The sequence below is a fragment of the Ceratotherium simum genome, chromosome 8 (assembly GCF_057802395.1).
Source record: "Ceratotherium simum simum isolate JZ-2026a chromosome 8, ASM5780239v1, whole genome shotgun sequence".
Taxonomy (NCBI): domain Eukaryota; kingdom Metazoa; phylum Chordata; class Mammalia; order Perissodactyla; family Rhinocerotidae; genus Ceratotherium; species Ceratotherium simum.
The window spans coordinates 7,130,479-7,156,707 of NC_141907.1; the positions used below are offsets into that span (position 1 = coordinate 7,130,479).

The 26,229-nt window shown below is 48.5% G+C and overlaps 2 protein-coding genes across 3 annotated transcripts in view; one reads left to right on the forward strand and one right to left on the reverse strand.

Moving 5' to 3' along the window:
- Positions 1-26,229, forward strand: part of STX18 (syntaxin 18) — a 133,810-nt gene that overhangs the window by 104,742 nt on the left and 2,839 nt on the right. Inside the window, exons 7-11 of one of the 2 annotated variants that reach the window (XM_087434911.1) lie at positions 5,463-5,551; positions 15,257-15,315; positions 16,467-16,536; positions 19,134-19,214; positions 19,972-20,054. In XM_087434911.1, the coding sequence (XP_087291037.1) occupies positions 5,463-5,551; positions 15,257-15,315; positions 16,467-16,536; positions 19,134-19,214; positions 19,972-20,054 (382 nt within the window). Of the gene's footprint in view, positions 1-5,462; positions 5,552-15,256; positions 15,316-16,466; positions 16,537-19,133; positions 19,215-19,971; positions 20,616-26,229 lie in introns of those variants that run through there. The other variant, XM_004432267.3, reaches the window with a different exon arrangement.
- Positions 21,721-26,229, reverse strand: part of NSG1 (neuronal vesicle trafficking associated 1) — a 31,476-nt gene continuing 26,967 nt past the window's right edge. Inside the window, exon 5 of the mRNA XM_004432268.3 lies at positions 21,721-22,956. Coding sequence (XP_004432325.1) covers positions 22,756-22,956 — 201 coding nt within the window. The 3' untranslated portion in view covers positions 21,721-22,755. The remainder of the gene's footprint in view (positions 22,957-26,229) is intronic.

The window sequence follows — 26,229 nt, forward strand, 5'->3', positions numbered from 1 at the left end:
AACACATGGTGGTTATCATCTCCCTCTTTCTTTGTAGCCATCCTAGTAGGCATGAAGTGGTGCCTCATTGTGGTTTTGATTTGCATTTCCCTGATTATTAATGGTGTTAAGCATCTTTTCATGTGCTTATTGGCCATCTGTATGTCTTTCTTAAAGAAAGTTGTATTCAGATCCTTTGCTCATTTTTAAATTGAGTGATTTGTCATTTTATAATTGAGTTGAAAGCGTTCTTTCTGTATTCTGGATGCAGATCCCTTATCCGATATATGATTTGCAAATATTTTATCCCATTCTCTGGATTGTCTTCACTTTCTTGATGGTGTCCTCTGAAGTACAAAAGCTTTTAATTTTGATGAAGACCAGCTTACCTAATTTTTCCTTTGTTGCTTGTGCTTTTGGTGTCATATCCTTATTAATTGTTTGTCAAATCTGAGGTCAGGAAGATTTACCCCTCTGTTTTCTTGTAAGAGTTTTAGAGTTTTACCTCTTACATTTAGGCCTGTGGTCAATTTTAAGTTAATTTTTGTATCTAGTGTGAGGTAAGGGTCGAGCTTCATTTTCTCAGACATGGATATCCAGTGTTCTCAGCACCATTTGTTGAGGAGACTGTTCTTGGCACCCTTTGTCAAAAACCAGTTGACCCTGGGGGCCAGGCCTGTGGTGTAGTGGTTAAGTTCGGCACACTCTGCTTCGGTGGCCCAGGTTTGTGGGTTTGGATCCCAAGCGTGGACCTACACCACTCATCAGCCATGCTGTGGCAGCAACCCACATACAAAATAGAGGAAGACTGGCAACAGATGTTAGCTCAGGGTGAATCTTCCTCAGCAAAAAACAAAAATCAGTTGGCCCTGGACACATGGTTTTATTTCTGGATTCTCAATTCTATTCCATTGATCTATATATGTGTTTATCCTTGTGCCAGTACCACAGTGTCTTGATGACTGTGGCTTTATAGTAAGTTTTGAAATCAGCAAGTGTGAGTCCTCCTACTTGGTTCTTCTTTTTCAAGATTGTTTTGGCTACCCTGAGTCCCTTGCACTTTCTCATGGATTTTAGAATCACCTTGTCAATTTCTACAAAGAAGTCAGCTGAGATTCTGATAGGGAATGCATTGAAACTGTAGATTAGTTTGGGGTGTTGCCATCTTAACATTAATTCTTCTGATCTGTGAACTTGAGATGGTGTCCCATTTATTTAGATCTTTTTAAGTTTCTTGCAACAAGTTTTATACTTTTCAAAGTATAAGTTTTACACTTTTGTTGAATTTATTCCTAATACTTTATTCTTTTCGATGAATAAAGAAATTGTTGCTTTTCAGATTTCATTTTTGGATCGTTCATTGCAAGTATAGAGAATAAAATTGATTTTTATATATTGATTTTGTATCCTGCCACCTTGCTGAACTCATTTATTACCCCTTTTTTTGTGGATTCCTTAAAATTTTCTGTGTACAGTATCAGGCAGTATGGGAATAAAGATACTTTTACTTCCTTTCTCATCTAGATTTTTATTTCCTTTTCTTTCCTAATTGCCCTGGCTATCTTAGCCTACCTACTGATTGACTTTCAGTACTACATTTGAACAAGAATACTGCCCAGTCCTTAGTGATGAGTAATGGATCTCTTCTTAGCCGGCTCCGCAAACTAACATAAGGTATGCCATTCATGGAGCACCTACTGCAGGTGCCAGACACTACAAGGCCCTTTCTGTGCTAGCCCACGTAATGCTCACAGCAGATCATGGCCACATGAGACCACAAGAAAGCAGAGGCTCAGAGTTTAAATAAGTTGTCTAAGGCCACAGTGAGGGACAGAGGCCAGGCTGTGAGACCACGTTAGTTTCACGCCCAAGTCTCTGGCCCTTCCATGACAGAAGAAGAGACGAGATGGAGGCAGAGGCCTGATTATACTGGCCCTTATAGGCCATGGTAAAGGTTGGGCTTTGATTCTGTGTATATGAGAAGCCCCCAGAGGTTTTTAAGTTGAGAGTGACAAGATCTGGTTCACATTTTAAAACCTCTCTCATGACTGTGTGGAGTTGGCGTGGAGTGAGAAAAACACGGAAGCAGGTGGACTTGTTAGGAATCTGTTGCAGTAGTCCAGACTAAGATGACAGTGTCTGACACGAGGGCGGCAGCAGTGGAAATGGAGATGGGAGAAGTGCCCAAACTCCGGTCATCATTTGGAGCTGAAGATGAGCTAGTAGGTAGGACGTGAGATGTGAGGGACAGAGAGGAATCAAGGATGACTTCTAAGTTTGGGGCTTGAGCAGCTGGGTGGACTGATATGAGGAAGGCAGGAGGAAGATGAGGTTTGGCAAGAAGGCTGGGAGGAGTGAGCAGGGAATGGAATCAAAATTCTGGTCTACATTAGATTTGAGGTGCCTGTTGGATTTTCAGGCGGAAACAGTGAGTCACTTGTTGGAGTGAGCCTAGAGCTCAGGGAAGACCCAAGGGTGGAGACATTTGGGAGTCCTGGGCAGGGTGATTTAGAGCAACCGGCCTGCATGCGTCACCTAAGGAGAGCATGGGGGGCAGGGAGGAGCCTGTGCCCGACTTCTGGGGTGCTGCCCTGTTTTCTAGGGCCTTTGACATTTCATCTCTCTCCTGACCTCAGTGTTGGTGGATAAATCTCGTTCCCCCACACCTAGCTATTCCCCCTTAGGGGTTGTGTGTCTGCCCTTTACTGTGTGCCTGTCGGAGGACAGGCACAGGTTCCTGTGCGTGGACATTTTGTTAAGTTTATCTGCAGTTAGCAGAAGGATTTTTTTAAATCTGGGCTATGTGGTATCCCTTATCTTTTCTTTTCAATTTTTTTCATTTCCCTTTTGAAACATGAGCTGTAACTTAGACAAAAAATACTTCAGTATAGGACTAAGTTGGTATAGTTCTAGGCAGATGATGGTTTCTTGCCTGTTATACCCCTGTTTTTTTAAAAGGCACTAGTTTTGTTACTGTTTCATTTAGTCAACAGTATTGAGCACCTCCGTGGTCACGGCTGACCTGTCCATATCTGATGTTTAGGCCTTTTTCTTTCATATTCTTACTCAGCCGGGATGTGATTTTCATGTACCCATTTGTAATTGGTTTCCCCCAGCGTTAAGATGGGTATGGTTATTTGAGAATACTTCTTACGCTTCTTCTCAAATGAGCCATGGTTCTTGCTCTGAGGGAGCTCAGAGTTGACAGGGAGGATAAGATTCCAGCCCCTGAGAAAGTGAGTAGTGCCCTAAGAGAGGGCACATGTGGGAAGGACAGAGTTCACTCAGAGGGTCAGGGGGCTTTAGGGGGAGGTGCCCCTGAGAAATGAATCTAGACTTGAAAAAACGGAAGCTTAGAATGTTCTAGACAGAGGGAACAGCATGAGTTAAAAACTCAGAGGCCAGAAAGCATGGAGCAACGTATGGGATGTAGTCAGTAAAGAAAACACTTAGAGGTGAGTGAAGCCCATGAAGGGGGGGAGTGGGAATTAAGGTCTGAAAGGCAGGTGGAGCCAGACCGTGTGGAGGGCCCTGAATGCCAGGCCGAGGAGTCCGGACTTGAGTCTCTTGGCATTGGGACGCGCTGGAAGTCTGGGTGCAGCACTGGTGTGGGCAGCGCCGTGCTTCAGGCTGATTCTTACGGCAGCAGGTCAGGATGGCTCCAGAAAGCCACAAAGGTGAGCATGTTGAAGAGTTTGAATTCTCACAACAAACTTTCCATGCTAGCTCAGAGCTAACTTATGCTGGGTTCTGGTGTGAACAGTGTTTCAGTTTCTAGCTTTAGTGTTCTTATCCTTCAAAAACAAAAAAGTAAAAGCTTGACATCGATACCATCATGAGGAAAGTAGGAGACAGAGGACTCGAAGGTCAGAAGTGGCATGTATGAAAAGTACAGGTGTTCCCATCTCAGAAAACACCACCTCAGTTTCTAAGGGTGCTTTCAGCCTGTCTTTTATAAATGTGTCTTTTATTTATAAATTATATATATATTTATGTATATATTATATAAAAATTATATATAAATGTCTCTTATAAATATGGTAATAGTTCTGGCAAAAACAGCCATTTTCTTAAACTTGCACTAAGTTGTGGATGACATGGAGTTTTCTTGTGATGATGTATCCCAAATAACCGTGCCCTGTACACATGGTCTGCCTAATCTGCTTTCTCTAAATTGGTGCTATCATTATGTCCTTTTCCCTTATCAGTCTCAGAACAAAAACTCTGGACTTTTGCCCCTTTTGAGGGGCTGAGATCAGCTACTGGAAATTTACTGAGATTGAGGAAGAAAAGAAAAAGAAGCACTATTTGCCTTTGAGTACGTGGCAACCTACTGACAAGCCCAGAGGCACTGCTGAGACATCAGACACAAAGTCGCCTTTAGAAACAGAGACCCCATTACAGTCTCCACCACAGAGCTGTCCCTTTCACCCACTCCCCTGCTCCCACCCACCCCTCTTAGCCGTGCAGGCCTCTGTAACCTGGTCCTGGGTGCCCAGTCCCTTTCTAAGAGCCTGTGCTAGTGGTACATTTCATCGAGGATCCATCATGTGTTTATGTTGATCATGGTCAAAAAGGTCTCTGGATTAAAATGTTGATCACTCCCAGTTGGCGCTTCATGTCCAGGTATCTATCCTGGAGTACAACAACATGCACACAAAGCATGGACTGGCACACGGTACCACTACACTAGTGAAAAACCCCAAACAACCAAAGGTTTATCAGTGGAGTTACGGTTACATAAAGAATAGTGTAGCCTTACAGTGGAATATTATGCAGCATTTTAAAGGAATGAGGTAGATCTGTGTTGATGATGTAGGATGATCTCCAAGATACATTGTTAAGTCATAAAAAGCAAGTTTTAGAACAATATGTTACCACTGATATCTTTGTGAAAAACAAACCACCACACACAAAACTATATTATTATTTCTGAGTTGGGGTTGGTCAGGGAATTGCATATCTGTTTGTATGTGCATATACTTAGTCTATGAAGCTACATCAAAGCGATAACAGGGATTACTTCTGGGAGAGGAATAGGATTAGGGAACGGTGTGTCATTTCCAGTAGTTATTTTTTTATATATCATATTTGTTTTTTACAGTGAAAATACCCATATTTGCAGTCTTTGAAAAAGAGAGGGAGGGGTGTGAGTGTGTAAGTTTTGAAGTAAAAGACACCTGAAGGCTGATCCTGAAGAATATCCATTTGTTTTGCAGCCACTGCTGATTTCACTGCTGCACTGAGACTGCGTAGGTCCCTCTACCTGTGCTCCTGTGCGCGCGCGCACACACACAGACGCATGCATACACACACACATATGCATGCACACACAGGTCTAAACACTGGAGAAGAATCACGCCGCCCTGCCCGAATGTCAGCTGATGGACAATCAAATATGGAATAAGCTGTAAGTTTCTGTTCCGTCTCATAAACCAGCCTATTCTAAAGTGAATATTTTGCCTTCTGTCTATTTTTAACAGAAACGATTCCGGCCGAAGCACAACCTGAATTGAGAACCTGGGGAGATGGCAAAGGTGAAGATGAGTTATCCCCAGAAGAAATACAAATGGTAATGCTATTCTCTGCCTAGTCATGTATTTGTAACTACTTTTAGTAAGAGTATTTCATTGAGTAGGAGGTCATCCTACATGCCCTTGCCCTGATTTTTATACCGAGTTTTTAAAATTATAAATAAATATTTTAGATACATCTTTTCCACATAGTTTCCTCATTCTTAATTTGCTTTTCATGTTTTAAATTTGCAGTAGCATAATTAAAGAAGAAATGGCCTAAGAATACTGTTACTAACGTTAGCTGTCTTTTCAGCGGAGTAAAGTAGTCTTCGAGGCTAAATGGGTCTTTATGCTTGCTGCTGTGGTGCTTTTTAATTGTTTGAATGGCTGGTGTTGTGCTGATGTGAAGAAAGCATAAGGAACAACTGGAAGATGAGGAGTGATAGCTTAGCTGCCGATACAGCTCCTGCTGGTTACCTGTTCCCTGGTTGCTGACTGTTGCAGTTTGTCATCCCCGGGTGGGTTTCGAAAGGAAAGGATAAGTTTGGCAAGAGCCCCTGCCAGCTCATTTCCAGCAGTGTCTGTGCACAGCTCACCTGGACATGGGCACGACACAGCTAAAGGGAATTCTCCTACCTGACAGATGCTTCCTAGGTCTGCCCACGTAACACTGTCCTCTGGCAGAGCTGACAAACTGGGTCCCACATAGTGTTCTTGCCAGTGGCTGTACGTGACAAATGATGGCACCTTAATTTGTGCAGCAGTTTATAGTGGGAAGAACTTTTTAGTACTCATTTTTTCTAGCATACTCTTAATAATCACACTAAGAGGTGGTGGGGCCTTACCGTCTCCTTTTAACTTAGGCAAAAAGCAGTAAAGTGTCTTGCCCAAGGTCCTCTAGTTAATAAGTGTTAGAGCTTATTAATAATCAGGTGGTAGATTTCCACCCCAAGTCTCCTGTTCAAGAAGGTAAGAAGTAGAGCATCGAGCAAAAGCTGTGTCGAGCAAGAGAGGAATCCACTCTTCTCCCAGCCTTTTGAGCCTGCAGACTGAGGCGTTTGTGTTGCCAAGCTCTTCTCTTCACTCTTGTCTTCATATCTTGCAGGAATCAAATGTTATGGTCTCAGAGAGGCTTTCCCTGGCCACCCAACCTGAAGTCGCCCCCAGCCACTCTGTCCTTGTACCCCTCCTCACTCCTCTCTCCCTCCACTAGAATACAAGCTCCGTGAGAGCAGCATCTTGTCTGCTCTCATTGCCTTATTCCCAGAATAGTGTTTGGTAACTATTTGTTGAATGGATGAGTGACTCTGAGTATAGTATAAAGCTATAGGTTGTTTTAAGTGGTAAAGCAGGATCATCAGCAGGAACTACTAGAATATTCTGTCTAGTTTTAAGTTATTACTATTTATACTTATGAACACCTTCTATATGCCAAGCCTTTTACATATGTTGTCTTGTTTAATCTTCATACCAACCCAGTGAAGTAGGATTCCCCTCTCATACAGTAAGAAAACAAGGCACAAAACTTCCAAAGCCCTCCCAAGGTCACAGAGCCAGTGAGCAACCGAGACACGCTCTGTGCCCTAAGCCCTGGCTCCACACCCTGCGCTTTTTCCCCATATCCCAGCTTACGCGAGTCCCGGTGGGGTTAGTGGCCTCGGTGAGTGTAGCTGCACAAGAGCTGTGTGACACGCTGACGTGGCAGCCTGGCAGAGGAGCCAGCCAGCCGTTCAGGGGCCCGCTGCGTGGTGATGCAAACGCAGGGCTGCAGGCCGGGCCCTGCAAGGGAAGCCAGGTGCACGTGTCTGCTCTGTTGAACATTGGCTGTCAAGGGCAGAGAACTGGCTTCAGAATCCTCTTGCTCTCCCGACTTCCTGTTTCTTCTCCAAGCCTGAATGAAGGACTGAAACACCTATAGCACTGACAGTGGGGCTAACGACTGAGTGGGCTGCCTGAGGTGCATGCCTCACAGGGCCAGGCACACAGGGGGCACCTGTAATTGAGTTCTCTTGGCCCTTCTCCTTCAGAGTGACACGTTGTGCAGAGAGGCAGAACAGCTGTCCCCTGCTCAGGGTGGAAGAGACTGGGCATGCTTGGGCTTTTGGGTCACAGCTGCACGCGTGCAGGGAAGGACTGTAGTGTGCATGCTACACTCAGGGCAGGATCAAAGGGTCATGCAGAGTGGCAGCTGCAACTCCATGGAGTTTTATACATATTTTATACACAATTCGGTTTCACAGTCATTTATCCACCTAGATGAGTGGTTTCCCTTTAAAAGTATCACCTTAGAAGCTTGAAACTGATTCTAGTGAAGTACTATTAGCCATACTTTCCTGGGACTTCCTTTGGGGGTGCTACCTGAAAGCCTGTGGTACTTTCCTTGGAATAATAAGCAGAGCTACCTTGTTCTTCATAGACAGAAGTAATTTGGAGCGTGGGAGGTAACTCAAATACCTTAAAGTGGCCTGCCAGGCCCCTGCCTTCCTCTCCAGCTTCTCTCATGTTCCAGAATGCACCCTCTGACTTTGAGTACGTGCTCAGTGCTCACCAGACCCAGCAGATGTGTGACCTGGAAGCCTCACAGTGTAGAGGTGGCTAGAGGAAGATGGCAGCATGGGTTCCAATTAGCCGCTGTTGCTGCCCAATCCAGTGGAGAGATGAGGAGGGCCTTGGCCGGAGAGTGGCAGTGAAGGCCGAGATGAGAGAGATGTCGGTGGAAATGGACTGGACTTGGTGATCCATTGGAGGGCAAGAGGAGTGTGAGAAAGTGTGAGAAGGAGAAGGAGCCTGGAGCTTTCTAATTTGGGTAAACAGGATGCTAGCAGTCAGGAGAAGGCAGGGTACACAGAAGGTGGGTGGGCTGGGGCAGGGCGGGAGATGATGAATTTCATTTTGGACAGGTGTGAGTGTAAGGTGCCTGTGCGACATCCCTGGGAGGTGTCTAGTGGGTGGTGGGATCTCGGGCTGGGGGCTTGGGCTAGAGATTCGAAAGTGGGAGGCATCTTCCTGCTGGTGTTTCAAACAGCGTGTACAGGGGGGAGAAGAGAAGGGCCAAGGACATGACCCCAGGGACACTCCACTAGAGGGCAGGCCAAGGTGGAGAAGCCAAGTGGAAGCAAGGAACAGTTAGATCATACTCCTTTCTTATAGCCAAATGATGGCAAAAGTTTCTTAAAATATCATAGTTTTTCTTCAGTTTATACAAAGTAATTTTATTAATGAAAATGTCATGTTCCTCCAAATGATGTAACCTGACCACATATCTTTGCTAGAGATAAAAATGTGTATAGCGCTCTCTCTTCATTAGGAAAGAATGCATTTGTATTTAAGTAGAATTTACCTTCTGTTTAGGACTTTTTTTTTTAATGCCCTGCGCTACTCTTTCTAAAGGTATGATACTAGTTGTTTGCCAGAGGATTTTGCCCTTCTCCTGTAGGCAGTGGCGAGTAGCAGAGGTTTGTTAGCCTTTGCAGATGCTTGACTTAGAAGCCTCTAGGCACATGGAGGGTGGACCAGAGGAAGGCTGGCAGCAAGTGCGCCTATTAACAGCTGATACTCAGTCCCAGTGAGGGATGACGGAAGAACATGGGCTTTGGGGCTAGGCAGAGTTGGTTATGAATTCTTTTTGTATAACTTACTGTCTCTGTAATTTGGGCAAGAAAATTAGCCCCACTGAACTTCCATTTGGTAAGAATCAGCAACCCCACAGAATTGTCGGGAATGCAGTAATGTATGTAAGGGAACCCGGCAGAGTGCAGGCCACATAGCAGCTGCTCAGCCAGTGTTGGCTCCTCACGCTGATAAGCTGTTGCTGTGGCTGTGCCTTCACTGCACATGTGCAGGTGTGATTTAGCTAACGTATATGAAAAACAAATGTTCATTTCATAAGGCTCTTCTTTCTAAAAGGACTATTGATGCACCACACTTCCATTTCATTGTACTGTCGTAGCTGAATCATTGTCTAAAATCATGCCAATGACCATTCCCAATAATACTAGTTATTTCGGCTTTGCAGTATCAGTGACTAATCAGAACCGGCAAGACCTCCCTAATTTTTATTGCGTTACTGCAAGTGGATTGGGCAGAAGGCTGTAATGTTCAGTATTTTTATGACAAGCTATTTAATGTTCAGTTAACTTCTTTCTTAATTAGGAATAATAGCTAAGTACCATATCTTCTAGTCTGACTAACCCAAATCTTATTTAAAAGGCTCAACACTGGAAAGAAGAGAAAGAAATACTATGCTATTGGTTTTAAATTGGAAAGTGTTGTAGCAAATTGTGATCATAATTCATAATCAGTGTTTTGGAATTTTTCCTCAGGGTAAAATAATGAATTAAGCCCTATAATAGCAATTTAATTCATTATTTCACCCATAGGAGCAGTTGTTACATGTTCCAAAATGGTTGCAGAATATTATGATTTGCACAGTAAATTTCCATTTACAATTCATGACACAGGTATATTAATACCTTTGCGTTAATATAAGCAGATGTTTTGTGGTCAGGCTGAGTGGAACCAAATTGTTTTCTGATGTTACATTGAGAAAATACCTCCTTTTCTAAGCCTACATTCATTTTACTTGCCTCAAGTGAAACCACCTGCATTTATTGCTGTATTCTGTGGGATAGTTTTTAAAGACATGAATGTGACTTCTGTCCTTAAATCCTCATGAAAGGTGTCCTTGGCCCCTGGAAGCAAGGCCTGCCCTCGGTGGCCAGGCTCAGCTCATGCATTGTTGGTAGAATCTGAGGGCCACACGAGAGCTGGGGTCCAGACCCTGGGGAGGTCTGGGGCATGGGTGGGGATCAAGGTGAGGGTCGCAGACAAGGGTAAAGGTGTTTGGCACAGAAAGAGCACACCTGGAAGAGCCCACAGAGCCCTGGGTGGTATAGGCTCCTGAGCCAAGCGGGCAGACTGCTTTCTAGGCCGAGCCGCTGTGGGTTCCAGCCCCCTGTGGGTTCCTGGTCTTTGGTTCAGTTAGCTGCTCTTGGCTCTTGGCAATGCAGAAACTTCTCCTGGCCTCCTTTTATACTCAAAGGCTTTTGTGGGAGTGATTTTCTTTTTAAAACTATAGTAAAGAGGATTACATTAGAAAAGGGTTTTTGTAACAATGTATTCGCAGTGTGGATTTGTATCCTTTAAACCAGATTATAAACCCTTTTGTGGGGCCCTATTTGAAAGTCTAACTGACTTCTAAAGGGAATAAAGCAGTTAAATAGTATTGCCTAACATGCGTATAACACACACCGTGTGCCAGGTACTGCTTCTGAGCGCCTCAGCGTTCGTTAATTTATGCCATCCCACGTGGTAGGGACTGTTGCTGGCCCCATTTTACAGAGAGCTCCCCAGTCCTAGACTCTTAAATATGAGGCCTACCCCTGTGGTTGGGGGGCCGGGGGAGGTTGCTGGGGGCATTAGTCTGCACTGAGGGAAAGCATTGTATTCTGCTGTGAGACCTAGACAGTGTGGAGCGTAATGGGCCATGGCAGGGAGCCCAGAGCAGCAGGCTGGCTGCTGTCGTGCTCATAGGACGCTGCTTGCCCACCTTACCCGTCTTCTAGGCATCATCCTCTTTTCAGTGGCTCACGTAGGTGGACAAAGTGTTGCGTGGACTGCAGCGGGTTTGCCTTCCCAGGGTCTATAGGTGCCCCTGTCTGTGGTGCTGACGTGGAGACCAGGCTTCTCCTTCAGCACTGCACCTTGTGAAGTCTGTGTCTTCACACAGACACCAGCTGCTGCAGCTGCCGTGAGCCCCAGAAGATGATGCTGAGTGCACATTTCTTGTGCCTGAGAGAGTGAAATGACCAGGAGTCACAGTGGCCCTCTGGAATTTCAAACTGACGGGTGCAAGGGGCCTTCCAAGCCTTTAATGACTCATTTGGCATATACAGAATCTGACTCCAGAGAGAAGGAATAATAATAGTTAACATTTAGTGAGAGCTTACTATGAGCCATGCACTTTGGTAAGCAACTTACACATGTTAGCATGTCTTCCTCCTAACGACTCTATTAAGTACTATTATTATCCCAATTTTAGTGATGAAGACAGAGGCGCAGAAAGGTTAAGCTACTTGCCCAAGCTCATACAGCTTAGGAAGTGAAGGAGCCATCCCTCCCCACCCTCAGAATCAGGCAGGAAAGGATAAAACTCACCTTAGACTCACTCTCAACTTAAGAACTCATAAGTTCACAAAGAGAAGCTGACAGGCCAAGGTCAGTGAGTGGTCCAGGGTCACCCGTGGAGTCCCACAAGTCTCCTGGCATACCCACCACCTACCCCTGCCGCCTGGCATTTGCTGCCCCTGCCCTCCTCAGCAGATGAGAGGTGAGGTGTACAGGTTTGCCGTTGAGACAGCATCAGAAACCATCCTGAAGCCTGGTGCAAGCAAATGTTGTCAGCAACCTGGCCATTACCTACTCTGCCTGAGCCCTGCCAGATCTCATTGAGTGACTGCCTTGTACTTGGCTGTAGGAAACAGGTTTTGTTGTTTTAAAACAGCAGCTTCATTGTAACTCCGCCCTCTGAATGGAGGCTGCTCTCCATCAAGCTCCTGGCCTTTGGCAAACATCTCTCTTCAGCGGGTATCGCTGCTTGATCCCTTGAGGCATTTGTTTCTCCCACTTCCTCCAGGGTTGGGTATTTCTCAGGTGGCATCAAGCCCCCAAGGGTTGGAAGGAAATCAGAGCCAGAATGCAATCCCACTCCTGACCGCTGCTAACAGGAGCCCTCCAGAAGTAACAATTACCGAGAGGCCTGAAATTCGGAAGTGCAGTGTGATGCCACATGCCCTCAGGTTGGGGGGAAACAAAGAAAGCTTTGTTCCCAAGGAACACTCCAGTAATAAATCACGTTGAACCCCTAGTTAATCTTGTTTAGCAACAGTTTAAAAGCATAAAAGGACTGTGGATTTAAAAGGTTAGCGCCATATTTTGTCATTACAAAAATTCAAAGAAAATGCCCCCTACCAAAAAAACACCAACGACCTGAGTAGCACCTGAGAGAATTAGTCCAAGTGAATTAGCACCTACATGCTGAAGTAACTGTATCTTTCCTTCAGTACAGGACTTGTAAGTAACCGTTGAGTTGACAGTTAACAGAACTGATGCTTTCAAACTCAAAAGTGAAATTTTTATTCTCTTAAATAGCCTTTTTGATGCATAATTAGATGGGCCATTATGGTACCGTGTCAGTAGCCAGCGAGACAGCCTGCCACTGGTTGAGGTGGCCCTGCAGGGAGTTTCCCCAGCACGTCCCCTCCAGAAGCTTTGCCAACTCACCCGTTTTCTGACCCAGTATGTCTGGAATGGAGTGGAGCCCTCTTTATGTTTTGATGAGCAGCTGGAGCTGAGAAGCGTCAGGCCCTGCGCTGGGCTGGGGGTCCAGAGAAGAAAGACCACCCTGCCCCAGGAGGGAAGACAGGCCCCTGAACAAGTATGAGAAGTGGAGTGATGGAGTCAAGGACAGGGGAACTTTTCAGAAAGAGAGAGGGCATGATGGAAGGTGATTAAATCTGCCCTGATGTGTCTGGTACTAATAAGGTGCCTACGCTGGGTTTTGAGGGACCATCCGAGTTCCCCAGCCCTGGGTAAACCCATCCTAGGCTGAGAGCTATCCTATGCAGACATGAGGTGGGGGATCGCAGGAGATGCCCACAGAGGCGGGCAGTGGCCAGGTCGCGGGAATACTGCACCTTCGATCTGATCTGTAGGGCGAGCACTGTGGCGTGACTGGCGTTTTAGATCACTTTGACCAAGGAGTGGATGACGGATTGAAGGAGAGCAAGAGATTATGAGGGTGGAATTTAGACGATAGGAAAGGAATGAATACAGTGAGTTGTCAGGTGAAACTGGCAGGCAGGGAGGGCGCCAGCGTGGAGCGCAGGGCTGAGGTGCCTAGGGGAAGGGCTGGAGATGAGAAGCACTGTTGAGGCCCTGCCCAGAGGAAGAGATGCCTCCCCGAGTCTCCAGTGCGTGGGAGTGAGCAAGTCAGAAGGTGAGGGCTGGGGGCGCAGGGAGGGGCGAGGAGGTGTAGCAGAGGGAGCAGCATGAGAGGTGCAGAGGTGAGAGTGCATTCCCTCCCTGGTGAAATGGGAGTAGGGCAGCATTGGTGAAGGAGAGCGTGAGTCCCTGCATGTGAGATGCCGCATGGCCCCTGGTGGTCACCGTGAGTTCCGTAGCATTATCTTCTTTCTCCATTGTTGCTTTACTAAGCAAATAGAACCAGATCTTCACTCAGTCTGCAAAGCCTCTGGAGAGCAAGGGCTTGCTTCAGTTTGTTCCCCTACACAGTGCCTGGCACAGAGAATGCCTCAGAAAATATTTGTGGGTGTGTCTGCAGCTGTAATAGAAGTGAAAGAAAGAACATGTATGATGCTTTTTCAAAGTTGAATTCTGTACAGTTCCCACCCTCAAGCAGCTCATAGTCACATGGAGTTTGGGACATGTACAACTTATGGCAAGGCAGGAAATGATTAATATCCTGAGAGGTTTTCAGAAGACGTTAGGCCAAGATTAGGAAAATGAGAACTTTGATCTTGGGGCCAGGGATGGTGTCATGGAGAAGGTGGCATATGAGGTGGGTCTGGGGGACATGGAGGAGGAGATGGAGGACACCCCCTGGCTATCTGCGCATTCAGGATTTGAGTGGGCACACGAGGATGGAGCTGTTGGTCTTGGTGGTGAGGGGAAGGAAGAGATTGTCCTGGCCCCACAACATGGTGAAGCTTCAGATGCTCCATCCTTTGTTTGGCCAGTATCAAGTTAGTAAGAATGGCTAGGAGAGCAGCTGTCTTCTCTGCTGAGTTAACTCAGCTCTGACAAGCTCCCTGGGTATCAGGCGCAGGGTGGCCATCTTCACCTAGACTGAGCCCTGAAGCCTGTTCACCAGACTGAGCACCAGGAATGCAGCTTCTCTGGCTCCTGGGCCTGTCTCTGTTGTGGCTTGGCCAAGGGCACGGCTCTGAAATCACACCGCATCGCAGTGCAGCTCTGCCGCTGCCCTGCTCTCAGCAAAGCCACTCGACCTTACTACTCCATTAAAAATAAAGTTGCCAGGGGCCCGCCCCGTGGCTTGGCGGTTAAGTGTGCGCACTCCGCTACTGGTGACCCGGGTTCAGATCCCGGGCGCGCACCGACGCACCGCTTCTCCGGCCATGCTGAGGCCCTGTCCCACATACAGCAACTAGCAGGATGTGCAACTGTGACGTACAACTATCTACTTGGGGGCTTTGGGGGCTTTGGGGGAAAAAAGGAGGAGGATTAGGCAATGGATGCTAGCTCAGAGCTGGTCTTCCTCAGCAAAAAGAGGAAGATTAGCACGGATGTTAGCTCAGGGCTGATTTTCCTCACAAAAAAAAAAAAAAGAAAAAGGTGCCAGAGGCAGAAAGCAAAGGCCCGTGGGGGCACAGAGCAGAGGGCAAGAAGGATAACTGAGGCCGACCCGTGTTCCTACATGCTCTCACAGTCAGTCATCACAGTTGACTTGCATACTTGGAGTTCAAATGAATGGGGTGGAAAAGTCAAGCCACAGGCAGCCTAGCTGTTTGTTGCATTTTTATTGTCTTCCTGAAGCACCGATGCTCAGGGTCTTCCAGCAGTGCCGTATTGCTCCGTGCTGGAAAAGGGACTCAGGGGTGATTCATGGAGATGGATCAGAGATTTCTTTACAGACACCTTACTAGACACTTGCCTTTGGCTGTGTCACTTTTCTGACTTAAGTTCAGTATGATGTTATCCTTAAAGTGTTTGTTCTCTCATAGTTTGAACAAGAAAATCAGCGCCTCATTGGTGAAATGAACAGCCTGTTTGACGAAGTGAGGTATGTATGTAGTTCCTTTGTGAGTTGATGGCCTAGTTTACAACTTTTCTAGAAACTAGGAGCTTGATTAATTTACTTTGGTACCCAGGCATCCACGTGTGGCCCTTGGGGGGCGTGCGGGGATGCTGCCCGGATTCATGGACTCTCCTCAACTTGTGGGCCTGTAGGAGGTAACCCCCTGCTGCTGCTACAAGGCACCCAGGTGCTGTACCACCCGAGAAGATCACTTAGTGATTGCAGATTGATCACCAAGTATAATTACCACCACCATTTGGGGGGCTGTTTACACTTGATTCCTCTTAAGATGAAATGGAGGCCTTTTGAAGGACGGCTGACAAAGGGAAACCTCCTCCTGCAAATGGCGCCACTTCTGTTGCTGCCTGTGCTGGAACCGTGGTTGACTTCAGCCCGTGCCGCCATCTGTGTCTAGCCACACACCACCTCCTAGCCCACCCCCAGGGTCACCCGTGCTGCCCCTGAAACAGGGGAGAGCTCAGACACTCAGTGGCTGAACCCAGATATATTTTTCAAAGGTAATCAGAAGAGTTCTTTGTCTTGGTAGGGAGTGGGTTTGAGTGGTAAATATACTCTTTCCCTTAACCTGCTGAGCAGTAACAGAGTTGGGTCATCAGCGTATCCTGAGGTTTTCTTTTGCATCCCCACCATGTGTTACTGTGGTTACTAGGCTAGGCACGGGCCTTACTATTAGGAGACTGTGCCTTATGTAACTGGGATGTGGCCGTGTGCTCCTGGCCCCACGCACTGACTCAGAAGGCAGGGGCACTGCGGGTCATCTTACACGGAAGGGCACATTTCCAAACAGTCCAGGGTGCCCCACTAAGCTGGGAGACATTAAAGGGGAATGGGAAGTAGAATGAACCTTCCTCTCCCCATCTCCTCCTTCCCTGAGCTTGACCTGGAGTCCTTTCCCTCTCTCATGGGTGACATGGTGTCCCCTCCGTCTCTCGCGGGTGACATGGTGTCCCCTCCGTCTCTTGCGGGTGACATGGTGTCCCCTCCCTCTCTTGCGGGTGACATGGTGTCCCCTTCCCTCTCATACTTAGGGGAGAGAGTTTCTTTAGAAATGTGTGACAGTTCTGTTAAGATTACCAGGTCCTAATAGTTAATATGTAATCTATTTTTTTATGAAGGCAAATCGAAGGGAAAGTGGTTGAAATTTCCAGACTCCAAGAAATATTCACAGAAAAGGTTTTACAACAGGTAAGACAAAGATAGTCGTTTTCAGTTTTAGCTTAAAAAAGGAATATATGAAGAACTCAGGACATTTCTTCTGAAGTCTTCTGACCTCTGCAGCCCTGTGCCCAGAGCCAGGTGCTGTTGCCCAGTGTGCTGTCATCGAGCTGCTTGGTGGGAAGCCCCTCGTTCCCCTGGCGCGGCCTTTGCATGTGAGGGGAGCTCTCCACATGGGAGCCGCTGGCTGGCACGGGTTGGGACCCGTGGCTGCCCCGTGCAGTGGGGCACACAGAGGAGGCAATCAGGTAGGTGTTGGTTCTGGATGCCTTTGGGTAAGCTGGGTAGCCTCTGAGCATGGCTCTCCCATCTATAAAATGGAGGGACCCTTGCAGGGCCGTTGTAAGGTTCAGGGGTAACCCATGGGAAGTGCCCCACACAGTGCCTCATGGGTAGTAGCTTTTCAATAATAGTGTTACAGGAGCTCAGACTCAGCCCCCTCAAAATGCCGGGTCCATGCTACCTCAGGTGTAGTGTCCTCACAGGAAATGTGATGGTTCTCGTAAGTGGATTTTCATGTTATTTCTCCCTGCCTGCAGTTCTGAAATTCCTCCAGCCAGTAACTGGCAGAATTTTTAGAGACCTGATAAATTTGCCCTTTTTTAAGCATCCACAGACTGTGGAAGGGTTTGAAAGACAAAATCATTTTTCTCCATTGTGTTTAACTGGGCTAGTTGGCTTAAGATACTCCATTCACAAAACTTCCCCTAAACCACACAGCTAGAGTCAAATCATTGTAAATTAGGCACAGTAAGTCTAACAACAGTTTGGAAGTTCAGGTTCATAAGAGTTGCCCTTTTTAATAGCACATTGAAGGAACTACTCAAGCGTGTGTGTGCTAATAAGCCTTCATGTAGCAGCCTGATGACTGTCAGTTCAGGCGCCTGACACATAAAACCGTTCAGTCAGATGTCGCCCTCTCAGATCACATGACTTGTTTCCAGAGGCAGCTCCACATGGTAGGAAGAGCTCAGAGGCCAGGGGGAGTCCGACAGATGGTTCTGATCTGGGCTCCCCATCATGCGTCGTGTCACCTGGGGCTCTCTTGAGCCCTGTTCCCCTCTGCAAAATGGGGCAGATGTCCCCTGCCTCACTCTCAGAGCTCGTGAATAGGAAGTGCCTGACACGCCTGGCACGCAGCAGGCTCAGTGCGTGGGAACTGTTGTTACTTCTAGTGTGGCTGTGACAGACCTGGGTGCTGTACTGTGTCACCAGCACAGCCAGGAGCCACTGGCAAAGGGAACTTGACCACCGTGTACCTTGTGTGCACTGAATGCTCTGAGGTCTTGCTTGGCAAAATGCAGTAAAAGTCAGAATCGCACCGATCCTTGTGCTCCTCCACTCAGCCCAGCTGCTCAGAAGTACCGATGGCCGTTCCATCAACAGCTGGTTCTTGGGCAGGACTTGGATTCTTGGTTGGGAAGTAGCTGTTCCAGAGCCCTGGGCGTGCGCCCGAGCAGGCAGAGGAGAGCCGCTCGCCCCACGGCCCTGCTTCCCACCACCCCAGCGGCTCCGGGCGCTCCACCTGGGGAAGGTGTGCAGAGCGTGGGCGGGAGCCTCACCTGGCTTCTCAGGAGTTTCTAAGACCTGAGAAAAGTTGGGTCAGTCTTGCTGTTTTCATCTATGTTGCAAGGTTGTTCATATCGACTTCTTTCATAGAACATTGGCAGCGGTCAGTTAGCTCCCACTTTGAGATTCTCCCAAAAAGTATGATTCTCAAGCAAAGCAATCGCCAGCCCTTATGTCCTTAGACTACGTAACATTCGTAGGAGTGTTGCTAAGAATCAAATGGCTAAAGGTTGCTTTCCTCGCTGCAGTTCTGTATCAGTCAGTCTTCTCTAAAACCCTCCCCTCACACTCCCCTCCCCCCACCGCCTAAAGGGAGGGAAGAGAGAGACCCCCTGCTCCTGAGACCCGTCTGGCATTGTTTACTACCTATGGAATTGTGGGTGCTTATTATAAGCCAGATGTTCCGTGTATAAGACCAGGATCCCATAGTTCTGAAGCTTTCCCAGTGTTTGGAGTAAACGTTTTTTGCAAACATCCTGCATTCCATTTTGATTTTTAGATTTTAGCCTTTTTTTTAGAGATCTGATGGTAAAACACAGAGCACTTTTCTGAAGCCAGTGTGTGTTTGAAAGCACATGCGTTCTGAAGCTGACTTCTCTGGACTTCATGAGGAATACATCAGAGACTAGAGGGAAAGCCCCTGGCATGTGGTGGCTGCTCTGCAACCGGCAGCTCATATGTGTTTGTCCCTTACTGTCTGGCGAGCGGCACAAGAGAGGCAGCAGCTGAGGTGGAAGGGACATGGGCACTGGGGTCCAATCCCAGTCCTACCACTTGGTTGCTGTGTGACTTTGGGAAGTTATTAAACTTCTCTGGGCCTTAAGTTTCCCTTTTGTAAAATGGGGGTGTTGCCTACCTTTCGGAGTACTGTGAGGATTCCTGGGTTCATGTGTGTAAAGCCCCAGCCCCTTAGTAAGTGGCAGCTACTGGTTTATCATGATGTATGCTTGGGGGAGGAGGAGGTGGCTGTGTTTATCTGCCACTCTTGTCTTCCACAGGAAGCCGAGATTGACAGCATTCACCAGTTAGTTGTAGGGGCAACTGAGAACATCAAGGAGGGCAATGAAGACATCAGAGAGGTGGGTACTCTTTGGGCCCCTGAGTCTGATTTGACATGGCACTGATTCCAGGCAGTAGCATTAGCCTCGCTGGCAGGGCTCATCTCGCAGCTGTGTGCTAGACGGTGACATTCTGTCCCTGCCATGCCCAGGTGCCCACTGTTACCAGGAGGCAATGGCTCACCGCCCTCCACAGGAGCGACCTAGGGCACATGGGGTCACTCTCGGCAAGGGTCGAACCGGCTCCCTAAACAGGGGTGGGTGCCACTGGAGAAGCTTGTTGGACCCCTACTGAGGGCCAGAGCCCTGGCTGCTGTTTATGGAGGCCACCAGTTGTCTCTGTTGAGGGGACTTTGTCTTCTGAGTGCGGTCCTTGGGTTTGGGTCGACGTGGGACTGTTCCTGGGCAACCCCTGCCATCACATTGCTGGGAAACACTGCTCAGACGCAGTGCTCTGAGCCTACACATGTGGTTTTAACCCTGGGACACACGTGAGCCATTTCTGGGGTGTTGTGTTTCCCAGGAGAATTGTGTAAGACCTCTAAATAACGGCTAACTGTGAGGGAAATACAACCCGTTTGTCTTCTGATGGATTTTAAACCCACTTTTTGGTTTTGCTTAATCATTAAGCCATCTATTCAAGGTAAGCATAGGATTGAGGAATACACAGAGATATAGCCAAGATAGGGAGAGTGCATGCAAACAGAGGAAGCATTTGAGGGTCTTTCAAGCCCAATCCTGTGTGATAAAAACACCTGTGCTCTTGTACCCTCCCCAGGCCATTAAGAACAACGCCGGCTTCCGAGTGTGGGTCCTCTTCTTCCTGGTGATGTGCTCCTTCTCCTTGCTCTTCCTCGACTGGTACGACAGCTAGGCTGGGCGGCCGTCTCTGCTGGCCGCGGGCAGTGGGGATGCGACAGGAATTTCTGCCCGGTCGCTTCTGGCAAACAGTGCACTGTCTTGTGTCTCTAGCCTCGGAGTGTGGTTGTGACCGGATTTTATCACAGAGCCATTGGGTGGGGGACTGAGACAGACATACTCTCATAAAATGGACGCCCAAACCTGTGGTTTTAAGCCTGTTTAGTAGCTGAAAAAGAAAACAGTGAACACAAATAGAAAGTGGTCTGTATGGCAGCAACCATGAAGCAAGATGGGCGACATGGAGAGGGGCTGTTGATAACTGCACCTACAACTGGAGGCTGCAGTGGAGAGGGGCTGTCTTCCAGGGGCGGGGCTGGGACAGTTCTTCCGCTCGGAGAACTGTCCAGGGCTCAGAGGAAGGCACCGGCCTTTCCCACTTGGTGGCTTGAGGGAAGAGCACTAGTTAATAACTTCTCACAACAAACCATCACTTCTTTGTTTTCTGTGGCTTCTTGTCTGCCTGAGCCAACTAGAAAATAAAACTCACCTTTGCCTTGTTAATCTAGTAAATATGATTACAGCCACTTAACATATTGTCAGTGGGTCCAAGTTTAGAAATTCACTAGGCACCCACCTGTCTCCTGTCAGGGAAGAAGTGTGGGGACAGACTCTGGGGCACTCAGCAAGGGGCCGCCAGGCCTGCTCCTCCCAGAAGTGCTCCCCCGAACACCTTCCTGACAGGGCACGCAGGGGGCATAGGAGGCCTGACTTCCTGCCACTGGGGCCCAAGGAGCTTTTGTTCAGAGAAGCGACTGGGCCTGCTGCTCTTGGGCCTGTGCGTCTGACCCTCTAGGAAACGTAAAGAGGAATGCCTTTTTGTAACTGGAAGCACAAGACATCTGCAGCCACATCTGTGCAGAAAGCATCCTGGTTGGTGTTCACAGGGCCCCACCTCACGTGGGTGTGGATGGCTCTGCACTCCTTGCAAAATGCGTGTGCTGTACAGACAGTCCGTCAGGCAGCCACAGGGGTCCTTGTGTTCTTTATTTGCACAGAGTGAAAATGCCAAAGTTACATGTGAATGAATTTACAGTCAATAAAGTACACATCTGCTAGAACATACAAATAGGGGTGGCCTTGGCACTGTGTTTACATGAGCTGACTTCATTTATAGATCTGTCTATGCAGGAAGAGTTCTGGCACGTAGTTATTGCTCTTTATGCATTCCCCACAGCTTCACTGCAGATGACTTCACAGCACATGACTTTCTGATGCACACCCAGTGCTCTGAGGTGATGGTCATTGATAATAAAATATAGTTTATGTTTTGGAAGCACATTTCAGGATACAGTAATGGAGCTAAAAATGATCACCATGCTTGTTCGCAACAGATCTTGCACTATTTGTCATTTATTTTTTATCTACTAAAAAACAGTGAAACTTTTGACATGTCCACCAGAAACAACACATTCAAATAACATGGAAGAAAATGTCTGTGAATGTCTTTTCTATTTAATTGACTTACACACTTAGTTGACCTAACTGGCAATTTTGTAAACATATACTTTAATGTCAAGATTCACGTTGAAACATAATTTTCTTACAAAGATTGTGACTTGAAATGTCATAATAGGATATGAAAGGTGCCACAACAGCCCCCCCCCCCCACCAGCCTTTCCTGCCTGTTTCTTAGAGCAAAGCAGTTATATCCATTTCACAAAATAAAACTTAAAGGAGCCTTGGCTGACCAGCAATTACATTTTCACTTTTCCCACCTAGCTAATTCTTTAAAAACTGACTTGCTAACAGGGCTATCAGTGCAAATTTATTCATAATCAAGTGAACAAAAGGGCCAATGGGGTTTCGTTGCTATTCGGCACATCACAGAGCAGACGGACTACCTACAGAGAAGGGAGTTCTGTAGCCTGCAGCCGGGGGTCGTCTCTCTCCAGAGTCCCCTCGCCTCCATGCTTTTTGACATGGTCTGCATGCACTCGAGTGGAAACACAGCCTTCTCTACCCAGGGGAGCCCTCTGTACCAAGATGCCAACGCCAGAGGAGACTGAGTGATGTTCTGTCGACAGCAGTAACAGAACCACCCAAGTGTGCCTGTAGCAGGGCACTTGCACACTTAGGACTGAGCACAGGGAAGGAGAGGGTGCATCTGCTGCCCGCTGTCATTTCTCCTTCCTCCTTGACCCCACTCACTAAAGTGTGTCTTGGCGATGGGCACTGTGGCCATCTGACAGCAGGTGGAAGAAATGGGAAGTACAGCTTGCTCAGAGCAAAGCAAGGGGTCACTCTAGATATGGCTCTGGAGCAAGATTTGCAAACAGCAAGGGGGCTTTTAAAAAATCAGTTCCACAAAATGCATTATTTATCTGAAGTCCAAACTCCTTGCATCTCCATTGTAAATTTATTTTTTGACAGCATCCAATAAATCCCAGTAAAGTAGCTAAATTAAGATTCCTTAACATGAAAGGTGGTGTCGGAGCTCTTTAAGCAATGCTGATATGCACTTGATTTTATGCCCATGGGTGGTCTGCAGCAAGTTTTATTTGCAAAGCAGCATTAGCAAACAGAAGCAGTTGCACCATAAATGAGTAACCTCTAAATTATCAGTAATTATATTTAATGAAATGTCCCTCAAAGTCCCTTTGTTACTTTCAAGTGACACATTGTAAGGAACTTGCCCATCTCGCTAGGCTGACTTCTCAGCGGCTTCAGTCTCCTGCTCTGACAGCTTCTCTTCCGACAGAACGGACATCCACGGCGACACTGAGCGGGTGATGCTCTGCTTGGCCAGGTTGTAGTGGTTTATGACGGTGTAAAATTTCCCCCGGGCATTGGAGTCTTGCTCTGCATAGTAGCTCTCCAAGCCTTCTGGAATGCACTGGGTGTTCTGAAAGACAAGAGACCATTGAGACACATTCATCGATGCAGGAGGGATGCCAGTGTGTGTCCAGTTAACACCCAACAGGTACTTCCTGAGCACCTTCCCTGGGCTCGGAGGAGAAATACAGAGAGAAGCAAAAGTGGGCATGGATCCTGCCCTCAGGGCACCGCTGCTGATTAAATCACAACAGAATAGACATCTTTAACAAGGCCATGACGGAGTGGCACTTGGGCTCCAAGGCCCTGTGTGTAATGGAACAACAGGCCTTCCTACTTCACTGAAGATCTTACACTAGTTGTCATTTATTTTAAATCTACTAGAAAACAAACTTCTGACATGTCCACCAGAAACAATATATTCAAATAGCGAAGGAAGGGAAGTCAGAAAGGCTTGCTGTGAGCTGGCTCATTAGTGGACCTCAACCAGCTGAGGGGATGGTGAGCTCTTGAGGCAAAGGAGACAGGCCTGGGCAGGAGACTGAAGGAAGGCCAGTGGCTAGAGCAGAGGAGGAGCACGGTGAAAACGCTGGAAAAGAAGGCAAGGGTCAGGGGGTCAGGCCACACAGGACCTGCAAGGTCCTGTCAGGGAGTGTGAGTGTGACCTTGTGATCCAGAGCACAGCAAGAAGTCACTGAGCACCAAGACAGCACACGGGGGTGGCTGAAAATCCCTAAGGTTACATGTGGAATTCTGTTCTGGGCATTTTGGGGAGAGACCAGTCCATAGTTCTCATCAGCTTGTCAGGGGCCTGGGACCCAAGTCTGCCTCTCCTCATCAACCCAGGATCCACGACCGCAACTGATGCTGGGGAGCACACACTGTCTCAACACATCCACCAAGCCCCCAGGGAAGCTGCGGCGGGGTTGGGAATTGTCTTCGACCACCTGCTCTCCCAGAGTGAAGTGGGCATGTGGTACCCAGCTAAAGATCACATTTCTCAGCCCTCCTTGTAGCCAGGTGAGGCCATGAGACTGACTTCTAGCCAAAAGGATGCGAGTGGATGTGACAAGAGCAGGTTCTGGGCTGGGCCCTTAAAGGGAAGCACCTGCCCTCCACTGCTCCCGCAGCCCCATCTTGCTGGCTCTGACTGCCCAGAGAAGGACAGCATGGGGAGGAGGGGGCAGGGCAGCAGAAGACAGAACTGGGCTCCAGGAGGATCTCTCCAAGCCCTGCTGCCTTCCAGCGGAGGCTTTCATGTGAGAGAGAGAGAAACCTTCCACCTTGTGGAAGCAACCAAAGCATTACATGAATGTCGGGCTCCTCCTCAGATAGTCAAGTGAGACTGCACTTAAGACGGCCCAGGCCTCAGCCAACTTCACAGTCACCTGGAAGAGGTTCAAAACCCAGATTCTCAGCCCTACCCCTCAGAGTCTGACTCAGCACATCTGTGCTGTAGCAATCCGTATTTTTAAACATCTCCCAGATGAGTTGGAGGCTCTTGCAGCATCTCGGCCAAGGCCGCTTTGCTGGCAAGTGCAGAGCCAGGATTTGAAGCCTGTGCACCATCCACAGCACCACAACCAGCTGCTGGGGCTCAGCAAGAAACCCTTTAGTTTCCACTGCAGCTGCTCGGAGCGTTCGTTTACCTCCTCTGGGCAGGCACAGTGTGGAACTTGACAGGATCTCTGATGATGTCTCCAGGCATCTCAGACAATCGCTAGGATGGCTTGTGGGGGCTGCTGCACCGTGGACGTGGGTGCCCCCCAGGGAACCTCCGCTGGGAGCGTCATCTGTGCCTGAAAGATTCTTAAGTCTCTGAAAGGTCAGGGCAGGTGGGCTCTGCACCCCAGGTAACGGGCTGCTCCTTGAGGTCTTCCTGCAGGTTCTGGGCCCATCTGTCATTTGCTTGGCAGCGAAGGAAAAGGACTGGGCTTCTGCCGCCCAGGCCGTTGTTTTCCTCCCTGACCTCCTCCTTGTAGCTGACAGCTTGCCCCGTCGGTGCACATTCTCAGTGTGAGGTGGGTGCCGTTAGTCCCATTTCCTAGACGCGGCAAGTGGGACTCGGTGGTGAAGCAGCGCTCCAGGGTCCCCCAGGGGAGTGTGAGAACCCAACTCCAGCCGAGGCCTCCTGGTCATAGTGCTCCAGACCCCACACCACGTCACCCCTGAGGCTGCCCACTCAACTCAAAGACAGAACAGTGAGAAACCTAGGCGATGAGTCCTGCCCCAGGGCGATGGGGCAGACTGTTTTTTTTCTGGAATTGACCACCGACAGCCTTGAATTCAGCCACTGTTGATCAAATCCCAGCCCCAGCGCACACAGGCCTCGGGAATGACCCGCAGCCCTCCTGATGCCCAGCACCTACTGGCTTCCACGGCCCACCCCCATTACTGGCTCAGCCTTCAGGACCCTCAGGGCGGAGGCTAGGGAGCTCCTTTTGTGGAGCTCAGGGAGGCCAAGGGCACTGCCCAGTAGGAGCTGCTGCGACTAGAACCAGGTGAATGCTGCCGCCTATGTGACATCCTCGTTAGGCACCAGGCTGTAACGTCACCCTCTGAACCCAGAGGCCTCACCCATGTGCGGGCCCATTTGACACTGCCTGGCTGCTGCCTAGTCAGGAGCAGTGACCCAGGGCTGCACATGTGATTTGTGGGGAGAGAGAAGGGACAACATCTTGGTCACACAGAAGGTCCCGTTAGCCGAGTTAGAGACCTGACCGAGTGTAACCCTGGGGTCTTGTTCTATCTCTAAGTGAGCAAGCTCCTTCTCCATGCAGATGGTTCTCACAGGGGACACTGGCCACGTGTCCACGAAAAGGAGTGTGAAGTTAACGGGGACAGGCTCTCCCCCAGGTGGGCTGCCCATCGGGGTTAGAAGCCATTCATGCCAGGTCTGTGCCAGGCACCATGAATACCAAGAGGAACAAGCCACAGCCCGGGCCACGGGCCCTACTACCTCCCGTGCCCTGCCCTGTGGCCTTCACTCAGGAAGTCCAAGCTCTGCTGCTCAAACACTCGGAAGGAGCAGGTCTGGCCTCTTGGCCGAGGGAGGGCAATGCCACTTAGTGTGGTTGGTGATGGGTGTGATGGTGTCATGCCTGGTCCAGCTCCTGGCCCACAGAGCTACTGTTTCATCACTGCTGGGTCTGTAAGATGGTGGGTGGGTGAAGTGGGGGACATGGTTCAGGGGAGGGGGCTTTAGAGAGCACTGGGATCTTGGAGAGGTATACAAACAAGTCAGTCCTGGCAGCAAATGCATATGTCTCTGTTCCCCAGGTCAGGGCCTGGGGCCCAGGCGGGTGCCCCGGCTGTTCCCTGTTTGGGGTGCTGTAGCTGATGC